The 17611-nt window shown below is 42.3% G+C and overlaps 1 protein-coding gene across 2 annotated transcripts in view; it reads right to left on the bottom strand.

The window, feature by feature from the left end:
- The window catches only part of LOC118386584 (glutamate receptor ionotropic, kainate 2-like), a 212647-nt gene that overhangs the window by 68221 nt on the left and 126815 nt on the right, over positions 1 to 17611 (bottom strand). For both annotated transcript variants that reach the window (XM_052523418.1, XM_052523417.1), the window contains exon 9: positions 5594 to 5707. In XM_052523418.1, the coding sequence (XP_052379378.1) occupies positions 5594 to 5707 (114 nt within the window). The remainder of the gene's footprint in view (positions 1 to 5593; positions 5708 to 17611) is intronic.

Raw genomic sequence — 17611 nt, forward strand, 5'->3', positions numbered from 1 at the left:
TAGAAGGAGAAGAAGAAAGGAGGGAGAGGCAAAGGGAGGGGTTAGAGAGAGGGGGATGAGAAAAGACCAAGGAGAGTGATAGAAGGAGAAGAAGAAAGGAGGGAGAGGCAAAGGGAGGGGTTATGAGTAGAGAGAGGGGGATGAGAAAAGACCAAGGAGAGTGATAGAAGGAGAAGAAGAAAGGAGGGAGAGGCAAAGGGAGGGGTTATGAGTAGAGAGAGGGGGATGAGAAAAGACCAAGGAGAGTGATAGAAGGAGAAGAAGAAAGGAGGGAGAGGCAAAGGGAGGGGTTATGAGTAGAGAGAGGGGGATGAGAAAAGACCAAGGAGAGTGATAGAAGGAGAAGAAGAAAGGAGGGAGAGGCAAAGGGAGGGGTTATGAGTAGAGAGAGGGGGATGAGAAAAGACCAAGGAGAGTGATAGAAGGAGAAGAAGAAAGGAGGGAGAGGCAAAGGGAGGGGTTATGAGTAGAGAGAGGGGGATGAGAAAAGACCAAGGAGAGTGATAGAAGGAGAAGAAGAAAGGAGGGAGAGGCAAATGAAGGGGGTAAAGACAAATAGAGGCGGTAGGAGGCGAGAGAGAGGTAGAGATAGGGATGAGGAAAGACAAAAAGGACAAGAAAGAGAATTATGTCAAAAGAGAGCAGAGAAAAACAATACATCATACTCCAGCTATGGGGCAGCAGGTAGCCTAGCAGGTAGCCTAGCAGGTAGCCTAGCAGTTAGCCTAGAAGTTAGCCTAGCAGTTAGCCTAGCAGTTAAAGTGGAACTGACAGCATTTTAGAAACCTGAAATTATATTGTTACGTTTCAGCCTTATTCAAAAGGAGGGCACCATATCTGCAGCATTGAAGGACCCCAAGAGCACAGTGGCCTCCATCATTCTTAAATGGAAGTGTGAAACCACCAATATTCTCCCTAGAGCTGAGCAATCAGGGAGATGGGCCTTGGTCAGGGAGATGACCAATAACCCGATGGTCACTCTGACAAAGCTCCAGAGTTCCTCTGTGGAGATGGGAGAACCTTCCAAAAGGACAACCATCTCTGCAGCACTTCACCAATGAGGCAATGATTGTAGAGTTGCCAGACAGAAGCCACCCCCCAGTAAAAGGCGGACAGCTTGGAGTTTGCCAAAAGGCACCTGAAGGACTCTCAGACCATGAGAATCAAGATTCTCTGGTCTGCTGAAACCAAGATTGAACTCTTTGGCCTGAATGCAAAGCGTAATGTCTGGAGGAAACCTGGCACCATCCTAACGGCGAAGCATGGTGGTGGCAGCATCATGCTGTAGGGATGTTTTTCAGCGGCAGAGACTGGGAGACTAGCCAGGTTGAGGGAAAGATGAACGGAGCAATGTACAGAGTACAGAGATCCTTTTTTCCCCTTCTTTTTTTCTCCCTTTTCTCCCCAATTTCGTGGTATCCAATTGTTTTTAGTAGCTACTATCTTGTCTCATCGCTACAACTCATACGGGCTCGGGAGAGACGAAGGTTGAAAGTCATGCGTCCTCCGATACACAACCCAACCAAGCTGCACTGCTTCTTAACACAGCGCGATCCAACCCGGAAGCCAGCCGCACCAATGTGTCGGAGGAAACACCGTGCACCTGGCAACCTTGGTTAGCGCGCACTGCGCTGGTGCGCGATGAGGATTTCCCTACCTGCCAAACCCTCCCTAACCCGGACGACGCTAGGCCAACCTCCCGGTCGCGGCCGGTTATGAAAGAGCCTAGGCGCGAACCCAGAGTCTCTGGTGACACAGCTGGCACTGCAGTACAGCACCCTTAACCACTGCGTCACCCGGGAGGCCTACAGAAATTAAAACCTGAGAACCTGCTCCAGAGTGCTCAGGACCTCAGACTGGGGCGAAGGTTCACCTTCCAACAGAACAATGACCCAGCGAAGACAACGCACGCGTTGCTTCGTGCCAAGTCTCTGGCTGGGCTACTCAATGTCCTTGAGTGGCCCAACCAGAGCGTTGACTTGAAACATCTCTGGAGAGACCTGAAAATAGCTGTGCAGCGAAGCTCCCCATCCAACCTGACAGAGCTTGAGAGGATTTGCAGAGAAGAATGGAAGATACTCCCCAAATACAGGTGAGCCAAGCTTGTAGCGTCATACCCAAGAAGACTCCAGGCTGTAATTGCTGCCAAAAGAGCTTCAACAAAGTACTGAGTAAAGAGTCTGATTGAATTTTAATACATTTGCAATAATGTCTAAATACCTGTTTTTTCTTTGTCAGTATGGGGTATTGTGTGTAGATTGATGAGGGAAAAAACGATTGAATCAATTTTAGAATAAGGCTGTAACATAACAAATTGTGGAAGAAGTCAAGGGGTCTGAATACTTTACGAATGCACTGTACATCCCCAGGAAGAATTGGACTTTTATTGTTTACATTGTCTGACAAGCAAGCACTTGGATATGGTCATTTTCACGTTTTCATAAAATGTTTGGGGATGATGAAATTAAAGCATTGGTGAAGATTCTATAGCAATATAGAGTGGGAAAGCGGTTGTGCGTTTGGACAATTTATAGACACCGCAGTAAATAAAACCTAATAAAAACATATCAGTCTTGTCCAGGACTGGACTCCAGACTGGTGCGCCATAGCTAGTCAGAGCTTCAGTAGGCCTATATGCATGCATTACGTTTGGGGGAGAGGAAGTAACATGAAGATCCTACTACTACAAAGGGTGGCTTACTGGATATCCTCTCTAAAAACATTGACCCCTAGTGGTCTGACTATTGACTTTGGATCTCAGGCCCTTCTTATGACCACATTTTCCTATATGAACAAGTCTTATGAATGTAAAAATGATTTCTCACCTGATATGTTCCCCCTGTTGATGCTCATTATATATTAAAGTTGAACCAAAAGTTTACATGTAACAAAAATGAAATACAAAATTATGTGAAATTGAGTGAAACAATAATATGTTGAGGCTAATATGATGTACAATATTCCATTATGTTTCTATATGATAACAATACCGTAATATATTTAATATGCCATATACTATTTTTTTTACAGTTTCACAAATTAATTTTAATGAACTAAATCATTATGACACACCCCTCACTACTGTTATTGGTTCCACTAATTGCACAGTGTGTCTACATAACCCGGTTCAAGTATTCATGACATTTCCCTGAAGAAGACACAGTGATGACGAAATGTTGGTAAATACCCAGTAAATTGCTGAGAGATTATACATGGAGTGTGCAACTTTTTGATTTTGATAGTTTAGTTTATTCGCCGTTAGTAAGTAAGTAATATTCGTCATGTCTTGAATTATTCAGTAGAGTCTTTCTCTAACATGGGATTAACATTATATCCAAGAAGTAATGTTTCGTAAACTAATACATCGGACAATAAGCACCGAGCTCTGTTGACAGAGCGGTGCTGCTCCCTCACAACAACTTTTGAATATTACATGTTGTGGTGGTTGTCTGCAAAGTTGTTTCCGTGGGTCACAAAAAGCTAAATTAGCGAGCTGAATTAAACATAAAAGGCTTTGAAAATAAAAAAGTATGCTCAGTGCCTAATTTACATTTCACCGGGATACGCTTGTTTTTGTGAGACAACTTCTAAAAAGAACAGGAATTTAGCATAAAGAAAAGTACTAAAATATGAAAATAATACATGTTATGTCTCAAAATCCTACTTCTACACAACCGTTAAAAATGAGAAGGCATGTTTTTTAAAGAAAAGCACATTTTTGGTCCAATTAAATAACATCAAATTGATCATAAATACAGTGTAGACATTGTTAATGTTGTAAATGACTATTGTAGCTGGAAACAGCTGATCTTTAATGGAATATCTACATAGGCGCCCATTATCAGCAACCATCACTCCTGTGTTCCAATGGCACATTGTGTTAGTTAATCCAAGTTGATCATTTTAAAAGGCTAATTGATCATTAGAAAACCCTTTTGCAATTATGTTAGCACAGCTGAAAACTGTATCTAACCAGAATAGAAAGAGTGGGAGGCCCTGGTGCAGAACTGAGCAAGAGGAGAAGTGCATTAGAGTGTCTAGTTTGAGAAACAGATGCCTCACAAGTCTTCAATGAGCAGCTTCATTAAATAGTACCCGCAAAACACCAGTCTCAACTTCAACAGTGAAGAGGCGACTCCGGGATGCTGGCCTTCTAGACAGAGTTGCAAAGAAAAAGCCATATCTCAGACTGGCCAATAAAAAGAAAATATTAAGATGGGCAAAGGAACACAGACACTGGACAGAGGAAGATTGGAAAAAAGTGTTATGGACAGACAAATCTGTTTGAGGTGTTCGGATCACGAAGAAGACCATTCGTGAGATGCAGAAAAAATGAAAAGATGCTGGAGGGGTGCTTGACACCATCTGTCAAGTATGGTGGAGGTAATGTGATGGTCTGGGGGTGCTTTGGTGGTGGTAAAGTGGGAGATTTGTACAGGGTAAAAAGGATCTTGAAGAAGGAAGGCTATCACTCCATTCTGCAACGCTATACCCTGTGGACGGAGCTTAATTGGAGCCAATTTCCTCCTACAACAGGACAATGACCCAAAGTTCCAAACTATGCAAGAACTATTTAGGGAAGAAGCAGTCAGCTGGTATTCTGTCTATAATGGAGTGGCCAGCACAGTCACCGGATCTCAACCCTATTGAGCTGTTGTGGGAGCAGCTTGACCGTATGGTACGTAAGAAGTGCCCATCAAACCAATCCAATGTGTGGGAGGTGCTTCAGGAAGCATGGGGTGAAATCTCTTCAGATTACCTCAACAAATTGACAACTAGAATGCCAAAGGTCTGCAAGGCTGTAATTGCTGCAAATGGAGGATTCTTTGAAGCACATTAGCACATTTCTTTGACCAGGGTGCATAGCATGGTGCCATTGACAGAGATATTATAGAAAGCAGATAGGAACCCAATAAATGAAGGAACGTGCAACACCCCACACAGTAGACTGTCGACCAATCGCGTGCAAATGGTCATGCTATGTTATGCGGTTGCTAAACTTATCCCCTCTCATATGTCGAGAAACGTGCCTATTTTCCTCGAAAGTACGTAATGTCACAATTCCAAAGCTATACGATATTACAGATAGAAAGTTAATTATCTCACATCTCGGAAAATATTTGTAATGTTGTACTTCTTGTTGATGAAATTCATGCTAATGTTGGGTTTTTGAGCTAGCGCCCAATAGACTACCATGCACTCCTTGTCCCAGATTCGCCCAGAATGCACCGCACGACCAATACCGTAGCCGCTGTGAATGTCACCCTGTTGGGAACATCGACCTGCAGGTTGAACATGGTGAGATTGTAGACTCCTAAATTGATAGTGCAGTTTGTTTAGTCGATTTTACGTCACCAAAATTAAACATTTGTTCACAAAAAATATTGTTCTCACATATAATTGTTATTTAACACTGTAAATTAAAGGAATGAGTTGTTTCGGGTGGCTTTTCCCCCTAAAATATTATTTGCCCCATTTGTCGTTTTTTGATTGGGCACCCGACTGATTCACTCTCTCCTCTTAGTCATCATGACTTCAGTGATCCTGCTGTGTGCATATGTGAGGCCGCAGAAAGAAAGAGAACTAGCTTTACCAGTATGGTGGAGACGCGGAGGGATTTGTTAGCCAGAGAGTCAGTGATGTTAGTCGTCTTGCTCTTGTGGTTCTCTGTCATGTTCAGCCCACTGGGAGGGTCCCATGTTCCAATCTGTTTGGGAAACATATGATCCCCGCATGTGATAAAATGGTACTGTATATGCATACACAGACAGACATGAGTTGTGAACACACGCACCAGTGGTATAAAGTCGCTAGGGAAAGTCTACACACCCCTTGCACGGTCTTCACATTTGAATGCCTTAAAATGTCATATAAAAAGAGATTACATTGGATTATTCCTACCAATCTACACAACCTACTCCACATTTTCAAAGTAAACGACAAATTATACAACATTTTCCAAATTAATAAGAAAATATAGATGAAGATGTAATGATTGAAAATACAGACGATCAACAACACTGCATTCACTCCACATTACTGTCCTGTATGGCAAAGTTAAAAGGAAGCATGTGCTAAAAAATCCACTCCAAATCTTTCATTCTGTTTGCAACAAGGCCGTTAAGTAATAAGGAAAGACAACATATGAAATATGTTTTTTGGGGGCCATAAAGAAAAAATGCAATTTGTATTTATTTATTTCACCTTTATGTAACCAGGTAGGCTAGTTGAGAACCAGTTCTCATTTACCACTGCGACCTGGCCAAGATCAAGCAAGGCAGTGCAACACAAACAACAACACAGAGTTACACATGGAATAAACAATCACACAGTCAATAATACAATAGAGAAAGTCTAAATGCAGTGTGTGCAAATGAGGTAGGATAAGAGGGGTGAGGCAATAAATACGCCTTAGTGGTGAAAAAATTACAGTATGGAAAATTAAACACTGGAGTGATAGATGGATGAGTGTGCAAGTAGAGATACTGGGGTGCAAAAGAGCAAAATAAATAACAGTATGGTGATGAGGTAGTTGGATGGGCGATTTACAGAGTGGCTATGTACAGGTGCAGTGATCTGTGAGCTGCTCTGACAGCTGGTGCTTAAAGCTAGTGAGGGAGATAAGTCTCCAGATTCAGTGATTTTTGCAGTTCTTTCTCGTCATTGGCAGCAGAAAACTGTTTGGAAAGGCGGTCGAAGGAGGAATTGGTTTTGGGGGTGACCAGTGAAATATACCTGCTTGGAGTGCGTGCAAGGGGTGGGTGCTGCTATGGTGACCAGTGAGCTGCGATAAGGCGGGGCTTTACCGAGCAACGACTTATTGATGACCTGGAGCCAATGGATTTGGCGACGAATATGAAGCGAGGGCCAGCTAACGAGAGCATACAGATCGCAGTATGACAGACTACTTGAGAAAAAAAAATCCAGAAAATCACATAGACTGCATCCAATTTGCTGAGTAGAGTGTTGGAGGCTATTCTGTAAATTACATCGCCGAAGTCAAGGATCGGTAGGATAGTCAGTTTTACTAGGGTATGTTTGGCATCATGTGTGAAGGATGCTTTGTTGCGAAATAGGAAGCCGATTCTAGATTTAATTTAGGATTGAAGATGCTTAATGTGAGTCTGGAAGGAGAGTTTACAGTCTAACCAGACACCTAGGTATTTGTAGTTATGCACATATTCTAAGTCAGAACCGTCCAGAGTAGCGATTCTGGACGGGTGGGTTGGTGTGGGCAGCGATCGGTTGAAGAGCATGCATTTAGTTTTGCTTGCATTTAAGAGCAGTTGGAGGCCACGGAAAGAGAGTTGTATGGCGTTGGATCTCGTCTGTAGGTTAGTTAACACAGTGTCCGAAGAAGGGCCAGAAGTATACAGAATGGTGTCGTCTGCGTAGAGGTGGATTAGAGAATCACCAGCAGCAAGAGCGACATCATTGATGTATACAGAAAAAAAAGTTGGCCCGAGAATTTAACCCTGTGGTACCCCCATAGACACTGCCAGAGGTCTGGACAACCGGCCCTCCAATTTGACACACTGAACTCTGTCAGAGAAGTAGTTGGTGAACCAGGCTAGGCAGTCATTTGAGAAACCAAGGCTGTTGAGTCTGCCAATAAGAATATGGTGATTGACAGAGTCGAAAGCCTTGGCCAGGTCGATGAATACAGCTGCACAATAATGTCTCTTATCGATGGCGGTTATGATATCGTTTAGGACCTTGAGCGTGGCTGAGGTGCGCCCGTGACCAGCTTGGAAAGCAGATTGCATCGCGGAGAAGGTACAGGGGGATTCGAAATGGTCGGTGATCTGTTTGTTAAATTGCCTTTCCAAGATCTTAGAAAGGCAGGGTAGGATAGATATAGGTCTCTAGAAGTTTGGGTCTAGAGTGTCTCCCCCTTTGAAGAGGGGGATGACCGTGGCAGCTTTCCAATCTTTGGGGACCTCAATAAATAGGCCATAGAGGCGAAATAATTACAATTTAACATTAACACTGGAGTGAAAGATGTGCAGATGATGATGTGCAAGTAGAGATACTGGGGTGCAAAAGAGCAAGAGGGTAAGTAATAATATGGGGATGAGGTAGTTGGGTGTGCCATTTACAGATTGGTTGTGTACAGGCACAGTGATCGGTAAGCTGCTCTGACAGCTGATACTTAAAGTCAAAGAGGGAGATATAAGACTCCAGTTTCTGTGATTTTTGCAATTCGTTCCAGTCATTGGCAGCATAGAACTGAAAGGAAAGGCGGCCAAAGGAAGTGCTGGCTTTGGGGATAACTAGTGAAATATACCTGCTGGAGCACATGCTATTGGTGGGTGTTAATATGGTGACCAGTGAGCTGAGATAAGGTGGGGCTTTACCTAGCAAAGACTTATAGATGACCTGGAGCCAGTGGGTTTGGCATAATAGAGAGATACAGTGTACAAAACATTAAGAACACCTGCACCTTTCCATGACCTAGAATGACCAGATCAAATCAAATGTATTTTTCACACACATGGTTAGCAGATGTTAAATGCGAGTGTAGCGAAATGCTTGTGCTTCTAGTTCCAACAATGCAGTAATAACCAACGAGTAATCTAACCTAACAATTCCAAAACTACTATCTTATACACACAAGTGTAAAGGGATAAAGAATATGTACATAAAGATATGAATGAGTGATGGTACAAAACGGCATAGGCAAGATGCAGTAGATGGTATTGAGTACAGTATATACATATGAGATGAGTAATGTAGGGTATGTAAACAAAAGTGGCATAGTTTTAAGTGGCTAGTGATACATGTATTACATAAAGATGCAGTAGATTATATAAAGTACAGTATATACTGTACATATGAGATAAGTAATGTAGGGTGAAATCTATGACCCCAAATTGATGTCACTTGTTAAATCCACTTCAATCACTCTGAAGGGGAGGAGACAGGTAAAATAAGGATTTTTAAGCCTTGAGACAGCTGAGACATGGATTGTGTATTTATACCATTCAGAAGGTGAATGGGCAAGACAAAATATTGAAGTGCCTTTGAATGGGGTATGGTATTAGATGCCAGGTTCACTGGTTTGAGTGTGTCGAGAACTTAAACGCTGTTGTGTTTTTCACGCTCAACAGTTTCCTGTGTGTATCAAGAATGGAGGCAGTCCTCACTATGTGACAGCTGCTTCAGCTTAGTGCATCTCTTCTGTAGCTCACTGATTTTTTTGCTCCTGCAAAATGAGTCCTTCAACCTGCTTCTCTGCAGCTTATTGCTTCACCCTAAACACCTCAATGAGCTCAGCCTGGCTTCTCTCAGTGGAACGTACAAGAGCAGTGAAGAGCTGCACACTGTCTGCTATCTCTCATTGCAATGCTCTTGCTGAGCTCTACTGAGTGTTTGATTTCCTTAACCTGCTGCAGTCGCTTCAGGATCATCTGCCACACTGCCTCTTTTTGACCCAGCGTAGCCTATTTATTTCCATACTCTTCCTCTAGAAACACAGTGTAGTGAGTCTTGTGGTCTGTTTTCTTGCACAAGACACAAACACATCTGGTCAGTCCTACAGAACAACTCCAGGAGTTTGTCACGCTCCTTACACATCCTATCTTACAGGTTCTCTACTGCTTTGATGAGCTTGTGTCTTTTTTTAACACTGGTGCTATCTGATGAGGCTGAGGTGAGTCTCAGAATAAGAGGTCAGGCAGACCAGGCAGGACTTCAGGGCCTTGAGCTGGCCACTTACGCAATGTAGTCATTTATGCTCATTCTTCACTTGAACTGGTTTCCTGAGCTGAGCAGCCACCTCAGAAATGAAAGTATTGATGTAAAGGTAAGTCTCTTGTAGACTTTGTCCTTATACATTGGACACTGGCACAGGTCATTACTGTCCCAGTACTCTCTAATACATGCCATGCAAAAGTTGTGTCTACATGAAGTAGAGACTGGTTCAGTGAACAAATCCAGACAGGAAACAGTGGGACGACGCCATATATAGACAGAGAGCATTGACAAACCATGATGAAATTCCTGGGTTCACTCAGCTCTCGATAGGTTATGTAGTTCATAATTCCTGAATTTTAAGTAAAGTGACTGAGTTTAAAAATTGTTTACAATTTTCCTAAATTAGTTATAAAGCCTGTGTGTGTATGTGATCTCTGTTCGTTCTGTATAATTATTAAAAATAAATGTAAAAAGTCCACAGAGATGGAAAAACGTTTTCTGTGCAACCTTCAGTTTCACTTCAGCAAAGTGATGGTAAAAACGTAACGTTATGAGTATAACTACTGTTGCCTGTGGGAGGGCAACAAGGCACAACATTATGGGTAGTCGCACTCTCGCGACTTCGGTGAAAGGATCTCCAATCAAACCTGACAAGGCCAATGAAATCTGCGCGTCGCTGAAAGTAGAGTCTTCCACAGTTGATAAGCGTGAGGCTCGGATTCATTCCTTCAATTTAATACCGCTCTTCACCGGGCCCAGGAACGTGCGGCGTCGGGGCCAAACAGATGTTATACCTTGTTTCCCTCCTTCAGGGAACAGTAGTTATAGTCACAACATTAAGTTCCCTTTCAGTCAGTCATCTTCGGTACAACAAGCCGACCCCAACAGATACTAAATGACACAGCTAAATGCAGACCGCCCACACCTGACCCCGCCAGATGCGGCAGTCTGGGTATAATAGCTCAAAGATGGCGTAGCAGTCGGACCTGTGTGTTTGTCTTATCCCGTGTAAATAGACAGTCTTTTTTGCTATATTTTAAACATCTTCGGGATCAGTGTCCCTTCCCGGATGGTTGAGCTAACGTAGGCTAATACGATTAGCATTAGGTAATAGGTAACAAGAACATTTCCCAGGTCATAGACATATTTGATATTGGCAGAATTTGTCCAATTTACAGTAGCTATTACAGTGAAAGAATACCATGCTATTGTTTGAGGAGAGTGCACAATTTGGAACATGAAAAGTTATTAATCTTAGAACTACCCATCCCGGATCTGGGAGAATTGTCATCAACTACCCTAATTAGCATAGCGCAACGGTCAAAAAATATTACTAGAAAATATTCATATTCATGAAATCACAAGTGAAACATAGTGAAACACAGCTTAGCCTTTTGTTAATCACCCTGTCATCCCAGATTTTGAAATGATGCTTTACAGCCAAAGCAAGACAAGCGTTTCTGTAAGTTTATCGATAGCCTAGCATAGCATTATGTCCAGCTAGCAGCACGATGTTTGGTCACGAAAATCAGAAAAGCAATCAAATTAACCGTTTACCTTTGATGATCTTCGGATGTTTTCACTGACGACTCCCAGTTAGACAGCAAATGTTCCTTTTGTTCCATTACGATTATTTTTATACCCAAAATTACTCCGTTTGTTTGTCACGTTGTGTTGAGAAATTCACCGGAAATAGCGGTCACCGGAAATAGCGGTCACGACAACGCTGAAAGACCCCTTTCAATACCCAGGGAATACCGGCTGTACCAGCCGTCCTGGATCCGACATAGAAACCAATTTAATTGTCTGCGTCTGCAGACGAGAGGATATTCCCTCCCTCAAAATGGGCACAGAGGCCTCGGGAACAGATGACGTGATGATGCCTTAGAAGCATGGGGGATGTGCAACAAATTGTAGCCTGCACCTGTTTGCATGATCCAGAGCAACATTGTGCATGCACGCCAATGGTTGGAGCAGACAGCAAGCCTCCCGTCAAGTGCTAGCCGAAATTGCGGAATACCACTGGAAAATATACAGTGCCTTGCGAAAGTATTCGGCCCCCTTGAACTTTGCGACATTTTGCCACATTTCAGGCTTCAAACATTAAGATATAAAACTGTATTTTTTTGTGAAGAATCAACAACAAGTGGAAGTGAAGTGGAACGACTTTTATTGGATATTTCAAACTTTTTTAACAAATCAAAAACTGAAAAATTGGGCGTGCAAAATTATTCAGCCTCTTTACTTTCAGTGCAGCAAACTCTCTCCAGAAGTTCAGTGAGGATCTCTGAATGATCCAATGTTGACCTAAATGACTACTGATGATAAATACAATCCACCTGTGTGTAATCAAGTCTCCGTATAAATGCACCTGCACTGTGATAGTCTCAGATGTCTGTTAAAAGCGCAGAGAGCATCATGAAGAACAAGGAACACACCAGGCAGGTCCGAGATACTGTTGTGAAGAAGTTTAAAGCCGGATTTGGATACAAAATGATTTCCCAAGCTTTAAACATCCCAAGGAGCACTATGCAAGCGATAATATTGAAATGGAAGGAGTATCAGACCACTGCAAATCTACCAATACCTGGCCGCCCCTCTAAACTTTCAGCTCATACAAGGAGAAGACTGATCAGAGATGCAGCCAAGAGGCCCATGATCACTCTGGATGAACTGCAGAGATCGACAGCTGAGGTGGGAGACTCTGTCCATAGGACAACAATCAGTCATATATTGCACAAATCTGGCCATAATGGAAGAGTGGCAAGAAGAAAGCCATTTCTTAAAGATATCCATAAAAATTGTCGTTTAAAGTTTGCCACAAGCCACCTGGGAGACACACCAAACATGTGGAAGAAGGTGCTCTGGTCAGATGAAACCAAAATGTAACTTTTTGGCAACAATGCAAAACGTTATGTTTGGCGTAAAAGCAACAAGTCCAGACCTGAATCCAATCGAGAATCTGTGGAAAGAACTGAAAACTGCTGTTCACAAATGCTCTCCATCCAACCTCACTGAGCTCGAGCTGTTTTGCAAGGAGGAATGGGAAAAACTTTCAGTCTCTCGATGTGCAAAACTGATAGAGACATACCCCAAGCGACTTACAGCTGTAATCCCAGCAAAAGGTGGCGCTACAAAGTATTAACTTAAGGGGACTGAATAATTTTGCACGCCCAATTTTTCAGTTTTTGATTTGTTAAAAAAGTTTGAAATATCCAATAAATGTCGTTCCACTTCATGATTGTGTCCCACTTGTTGTTTATTCTTCACAAAAAAATACAGTTTTATATCTTTATGTTTGAAGCCTGAAATGTGGCAAAAGGTCGCAAAGTTCAAGGGGGCCGAATACTTTCGCAAGGCACTGTATATGTATATTTTTAATTTATAGAAAGAAAACCAGTATTGAAAAATATTGGGGGAAAAAAATGTACAGTAACATTTACAGTGCATTCGTAAAGTATTTACATTTTGTTACGTTACAGCCAATAGGAACATTCCTATTTACAAAACTGTTTCAATTCAGTGATATTATTGGGATGTCTGGTGTGAACTGCTCTCGAGGTCATGCCACAGCATCTCAATTGGGTTGAGGTCAGGACTCTGACTGGACCACTCCAGAGGGCATATTTTCTTCGGTTGAAGCCATTCTATTGTTGATTTACTTCCATGTTTTGACTCATTGTCCTGTTGCATCACCCACATTCTGTTGAGCTTCAATTGGCGGACAGATAGCCTAACGTTCTCCTGCAAAATGTCTTGATAATCTTGGGAATTCATTTTCCCGTCAATGATAGCAAGCTGTTCAGGCCCTGTGGCAGCAAAACAGCCCCAAACCATGATGCTCCCTCCACCATACTTTACAGTTGGGATTAGGTTTTGATGTTGGTGTGCTGTGCCTTTTTTTCTCCACACATAGTGTTGTGTATTCCTTCCAAACAACTCAACTATAAATTAATCTGTCCACGGAATATTTTGCCAGTAGCGCTGTGGAACATCCAGGTGCCCTTTTGCAAACTTCGGACGTGCAGCAATGGTTCTTTTGGACAGCAGTGGCTTCTTTCGTGGTGTCCTCCCATGAACACCATTCTTGTTGTCAAGTGTGCTCCCTCTCCGGCCTCTAGGTCACCAGGCTGCTCATTAGGGCGCTCACCTGTCACCAGTGTTACGTGCAAAATGACACTCACATGGACTCCATCACCTCCTTGATTACCTGCTCTTTATGTGTCACTCCCTTTGGTTTCTTCCCCAGTCGTCATAGTTGCTGTTTAATGTTGGTGCGCTGTTTGTGTTTCTTGTTTTGTTCTTTTATTTATTAAATTTATTCATTCCCTGAACTTGCTTCCCGACTCTGTGTACGTCGTTATACTAGGATTCTTCTTAACCTCATTGAGAATTCTGTGCTGTGCTCATGCAGTCATCTTTGCAGGACTGCCACTCCTAGGGAGAGTAGCAACAGTGCTGAACTTTCTCCATTTATGGACAATTTGTCTTACCGTGGACTGATGAACATCAAGGCTTTTAGAGATACTTTTGTAACCCTTTCCAGCTTTATGCAAGTTAACATTTCCTAGGTCTTAGGTCTTCTGAGATCTCTTTTGTTCGAGACATGATTCACATCAGGCAATGCTTATTGTGAATAGCAAACTCAAATGTTGTGAGTTTTTTTTAGGGCAAGGCAGCTCTAACCAACATCTCCAATCTTGTCTCATAGATTGGACTCCAGTTTAGCTGACTCTTGACCCTAACTAGCTTTTGGAGAAGTAATTATCCTTGGGGTTCACATACCTTTTCCAACCAACACCGTGAATGTTTAAATGATGTGTTCATATATAGTGTTCATCTGTTGTTGTGACTTAGATGAAGATAAGATGTATGCAGCCATCCAGGTGTTTCCAAAGGGTTCATACTGTTTCTTGCCAATGTATATTAAAAATAAACAGATACCTTACAGTGCCTTCAGATAGTATTCATTCCCCTTCACATTTCCACATATTGTTACATTTAAAACTTAACTATTTAAATATACCATAATGACAAAGCAAAGGCAGGTTTAGAAATGTTTTCAAATGTAATTTTACACTACCGTTCAAACGTTTGGGGTCACTTAGAAATGTCCTTGCTTTTTTTCCATTAAAATAACATCAAATTGATCGGAAATACAGTGTAGACATTGTTAATGTTGTAGATGACTATTGTAGCTGGAAACGGCAGATTTTTTTAATGGAATATCTACATAGGCGTACAGAGGCCCATTATCAGCAACCATCACTCCTGTGTTCCAATGACACATTGTGTTAGGTAATCCAAGTTTATCATTTTAATAGTCTAATTGATCATTAGAAACCCTTTTGCAATTATGTTAGCACAGCTGAAAACTGTTGTACTGATTAAAGAAGCAATAAAACTGGCGTTTTTAGACTAGTTGAGTATCAGCATTTGTGGGTTTGATTACAGTGTAACGGTTTTGACTTGAGGTTATTTTTTATAGTGGTGCCAGGTAGGTTGTGCCTACCAGAGAAAACATTGGTTTCTCCTTTTGCTTTGGGAGGGAATGAGTCCCATCTGGTCCGTCAAGTCTACACCAATACAAAGGACTTATGTAAAAGTCAGGATGGAAATAAACTTTTCATAAACTTCAAGAACAACTATTCTTTTACGTGGGTTATATTACCAACATAAATTATTACACATACATATAATAATATAACACAATGAGTTCTGGTTCCTCCAGAAATGTCCTGTACCTCGGGCTTAAAAAGAGTCCAGCCCGGTAAAGGAGTTCAGGGAACTCAAGTGACCTTAGTCACGCAATGTTTGTCCGTTCATACAAGTGTAGCATAACTATCAACTCTTACTAAGTCCTCAACTACAACTAACTACACAAATTATCACAGTATACATCAAAACAAATGAAATACCGTATACAAAAAGGTTGTAGTCAGTCGGTCAGTCAGACAATCCAATCCGCCAACAGATCTCCAGCGGAGAAAAGGCCATGAAGAACAGAGAGGTGTAGTCCACGGACGCAAAACACGGAACTTAGGGTTGAACTCATTCACGTCGTCTCCATCACAACCCCACTTTTGCGCAGCTGATGCTGGCTATTTAATTGGGACTTAAAGGGAAAGCACCCTATTGGAAGGAGAAGCACTGAGACGGTTCAGAAAAATTCAGGGCCGTCACAACAGGGTCAAAATGTCTATTCTTGTTCTGAGAAATTAAAGCTATTCAATGTAAGAAATTTCCAAGAAACTGAAGATCTCGTACAATCCCTTCACAGAACAGCACAAACTGGCTCTGACCAGAAGAGAAAGAGGAGTAGGAGGCCCCGGTGCACAACTGAGCAGGAGGACAAGTACATTAGAGTGAGAACTAGATTGAGAAGCAGACCCCTCACAAGTCCTCAACTGGCAGCTTCATTAAATAGTACCCGCAAAACACCAGTCTCAAAGTCAACAGTAAAGAGGCGACTGCGGGATGCTGGACTTCTAGGCAGAGTTCCGCTGTCCAGTGTCTATGTTCTTTTGCCCATCTTAATCTTTTCTTTTTATTGGCCAGTCTGAGATGTGGCTTTTTTTTTGCAATTCTGCCGCGAAGTGGAAACGTCTAGGCGCAACAACAACTCAGCTGCAAAGTGGTCGGCCACACAAGAGCACACAACGGGACCACTAAAAATGGCCTGTCTTTTGTTGCAACACTCACTACTGAGTTCCAACTGACTCTGGAAACAACATCAGCACAGAGCCTGCACAGAGCCCTGAACTCAACCACCTTGAACACCTTTGGGAAGATTTGGAACGCCGACTGCGAGCCAGCCCTAATTGCCCAACATTAGTGCCTGCTCTTGTGGCTGAATGGAAAAAGTCCCTGAAGAAATGTTCCAACATCTAGTGGAAAGCCTTTCCAGATGAGTGGAAAGGCTTCGCCTACAGTTCTGACTGTTCTACTGTAGCATATAACCTATTTCGGAGTAATGTAATCATACAATATTGTAAGAGCGTTCACTGTCTTATATGCTCCTTTTTTCATCCTATGGTTCTAACTTGGTGTACATGGTGAGCACTGTAAGAATGGCCTATGTTCTGAATTCTGTCACTGTACATTTAAAAAGTACTAAACAAATTGTTATATTGGAAAATGTTATGTCCGGATTGCCTCTTATCCACTTGTCGTCCATTTAGGCCATAGTTTGTACATTTCAACTGTCAGTAGAAACCACATTTGTTTAAGTAAGTCAGCCATTTCAGCTATGTTTCTTTTAAATGAAGTAAATGAGGATGAATGAACTGTTTCGCTGCCAGACAAGGCTACCCTTATAGCCAGGTGTAATAGTGGTAAGGTGTTGGGACTGCTGTTGGGACAGCTTTATGTAGACCCTTTGTGGGTTTGTGGGCACCGTTTGTCACCGTTATAGTGCAATTAATGTATTGTTTAGTGTTGTGTAGTGTAGTGGCTTTTCTGGCATGCATTCCACTTTTTTGTTTTTTGCCCCACCAAGATTTACGTGCTAAAATAGCCAATGAACATGCGTCTGGTCAGTCCTTCAGAACAACTCAAGGAGTTTGTTGTGCTCCTAACAAAACCTGTTTTCTAGGTTTCCACAGGGTTGATGTGTGTCTTCAAGTCTTCAGGACTGGGGCTATCTGATGAGGCTGCAGGTGAGTCTCACAGTAAGAGGTCAAGTACTACAGGCATGACTTCAGGGCCTTGCGTTTCGTCCCGATACATACATCATAGGCCACTTCTCCAGGGCCGGCATGGCTTTGATCTGGGCTGCTTGTAGCTTTTACTTGACCTGACTTCCTGTATGAAGGAGCAATCTCAGAAATGAAAGTATTGATGCGAAGCTCAGATCTCCTGTAGAATGTATCCTTAAACAGTGGACACTGGCACAGGCCATTACTGTCCCAGTACT

Source organism: Oncorhynchus keta, chromosome 8 (assembly GCF_023373465.1).
Source record: "Oncorhynchus keta strain PuntledgeMale-10-30-2019 chromosome 8, Oket_V2, whole genome shotgun sequence".
NCBI classification, from domain to species: Eukaryota; Metazoa; Chordata; class Actinopteri; order Salmoniformes; family Salmonidae; genus Oncorhynchus; species Oncorhynchus keta.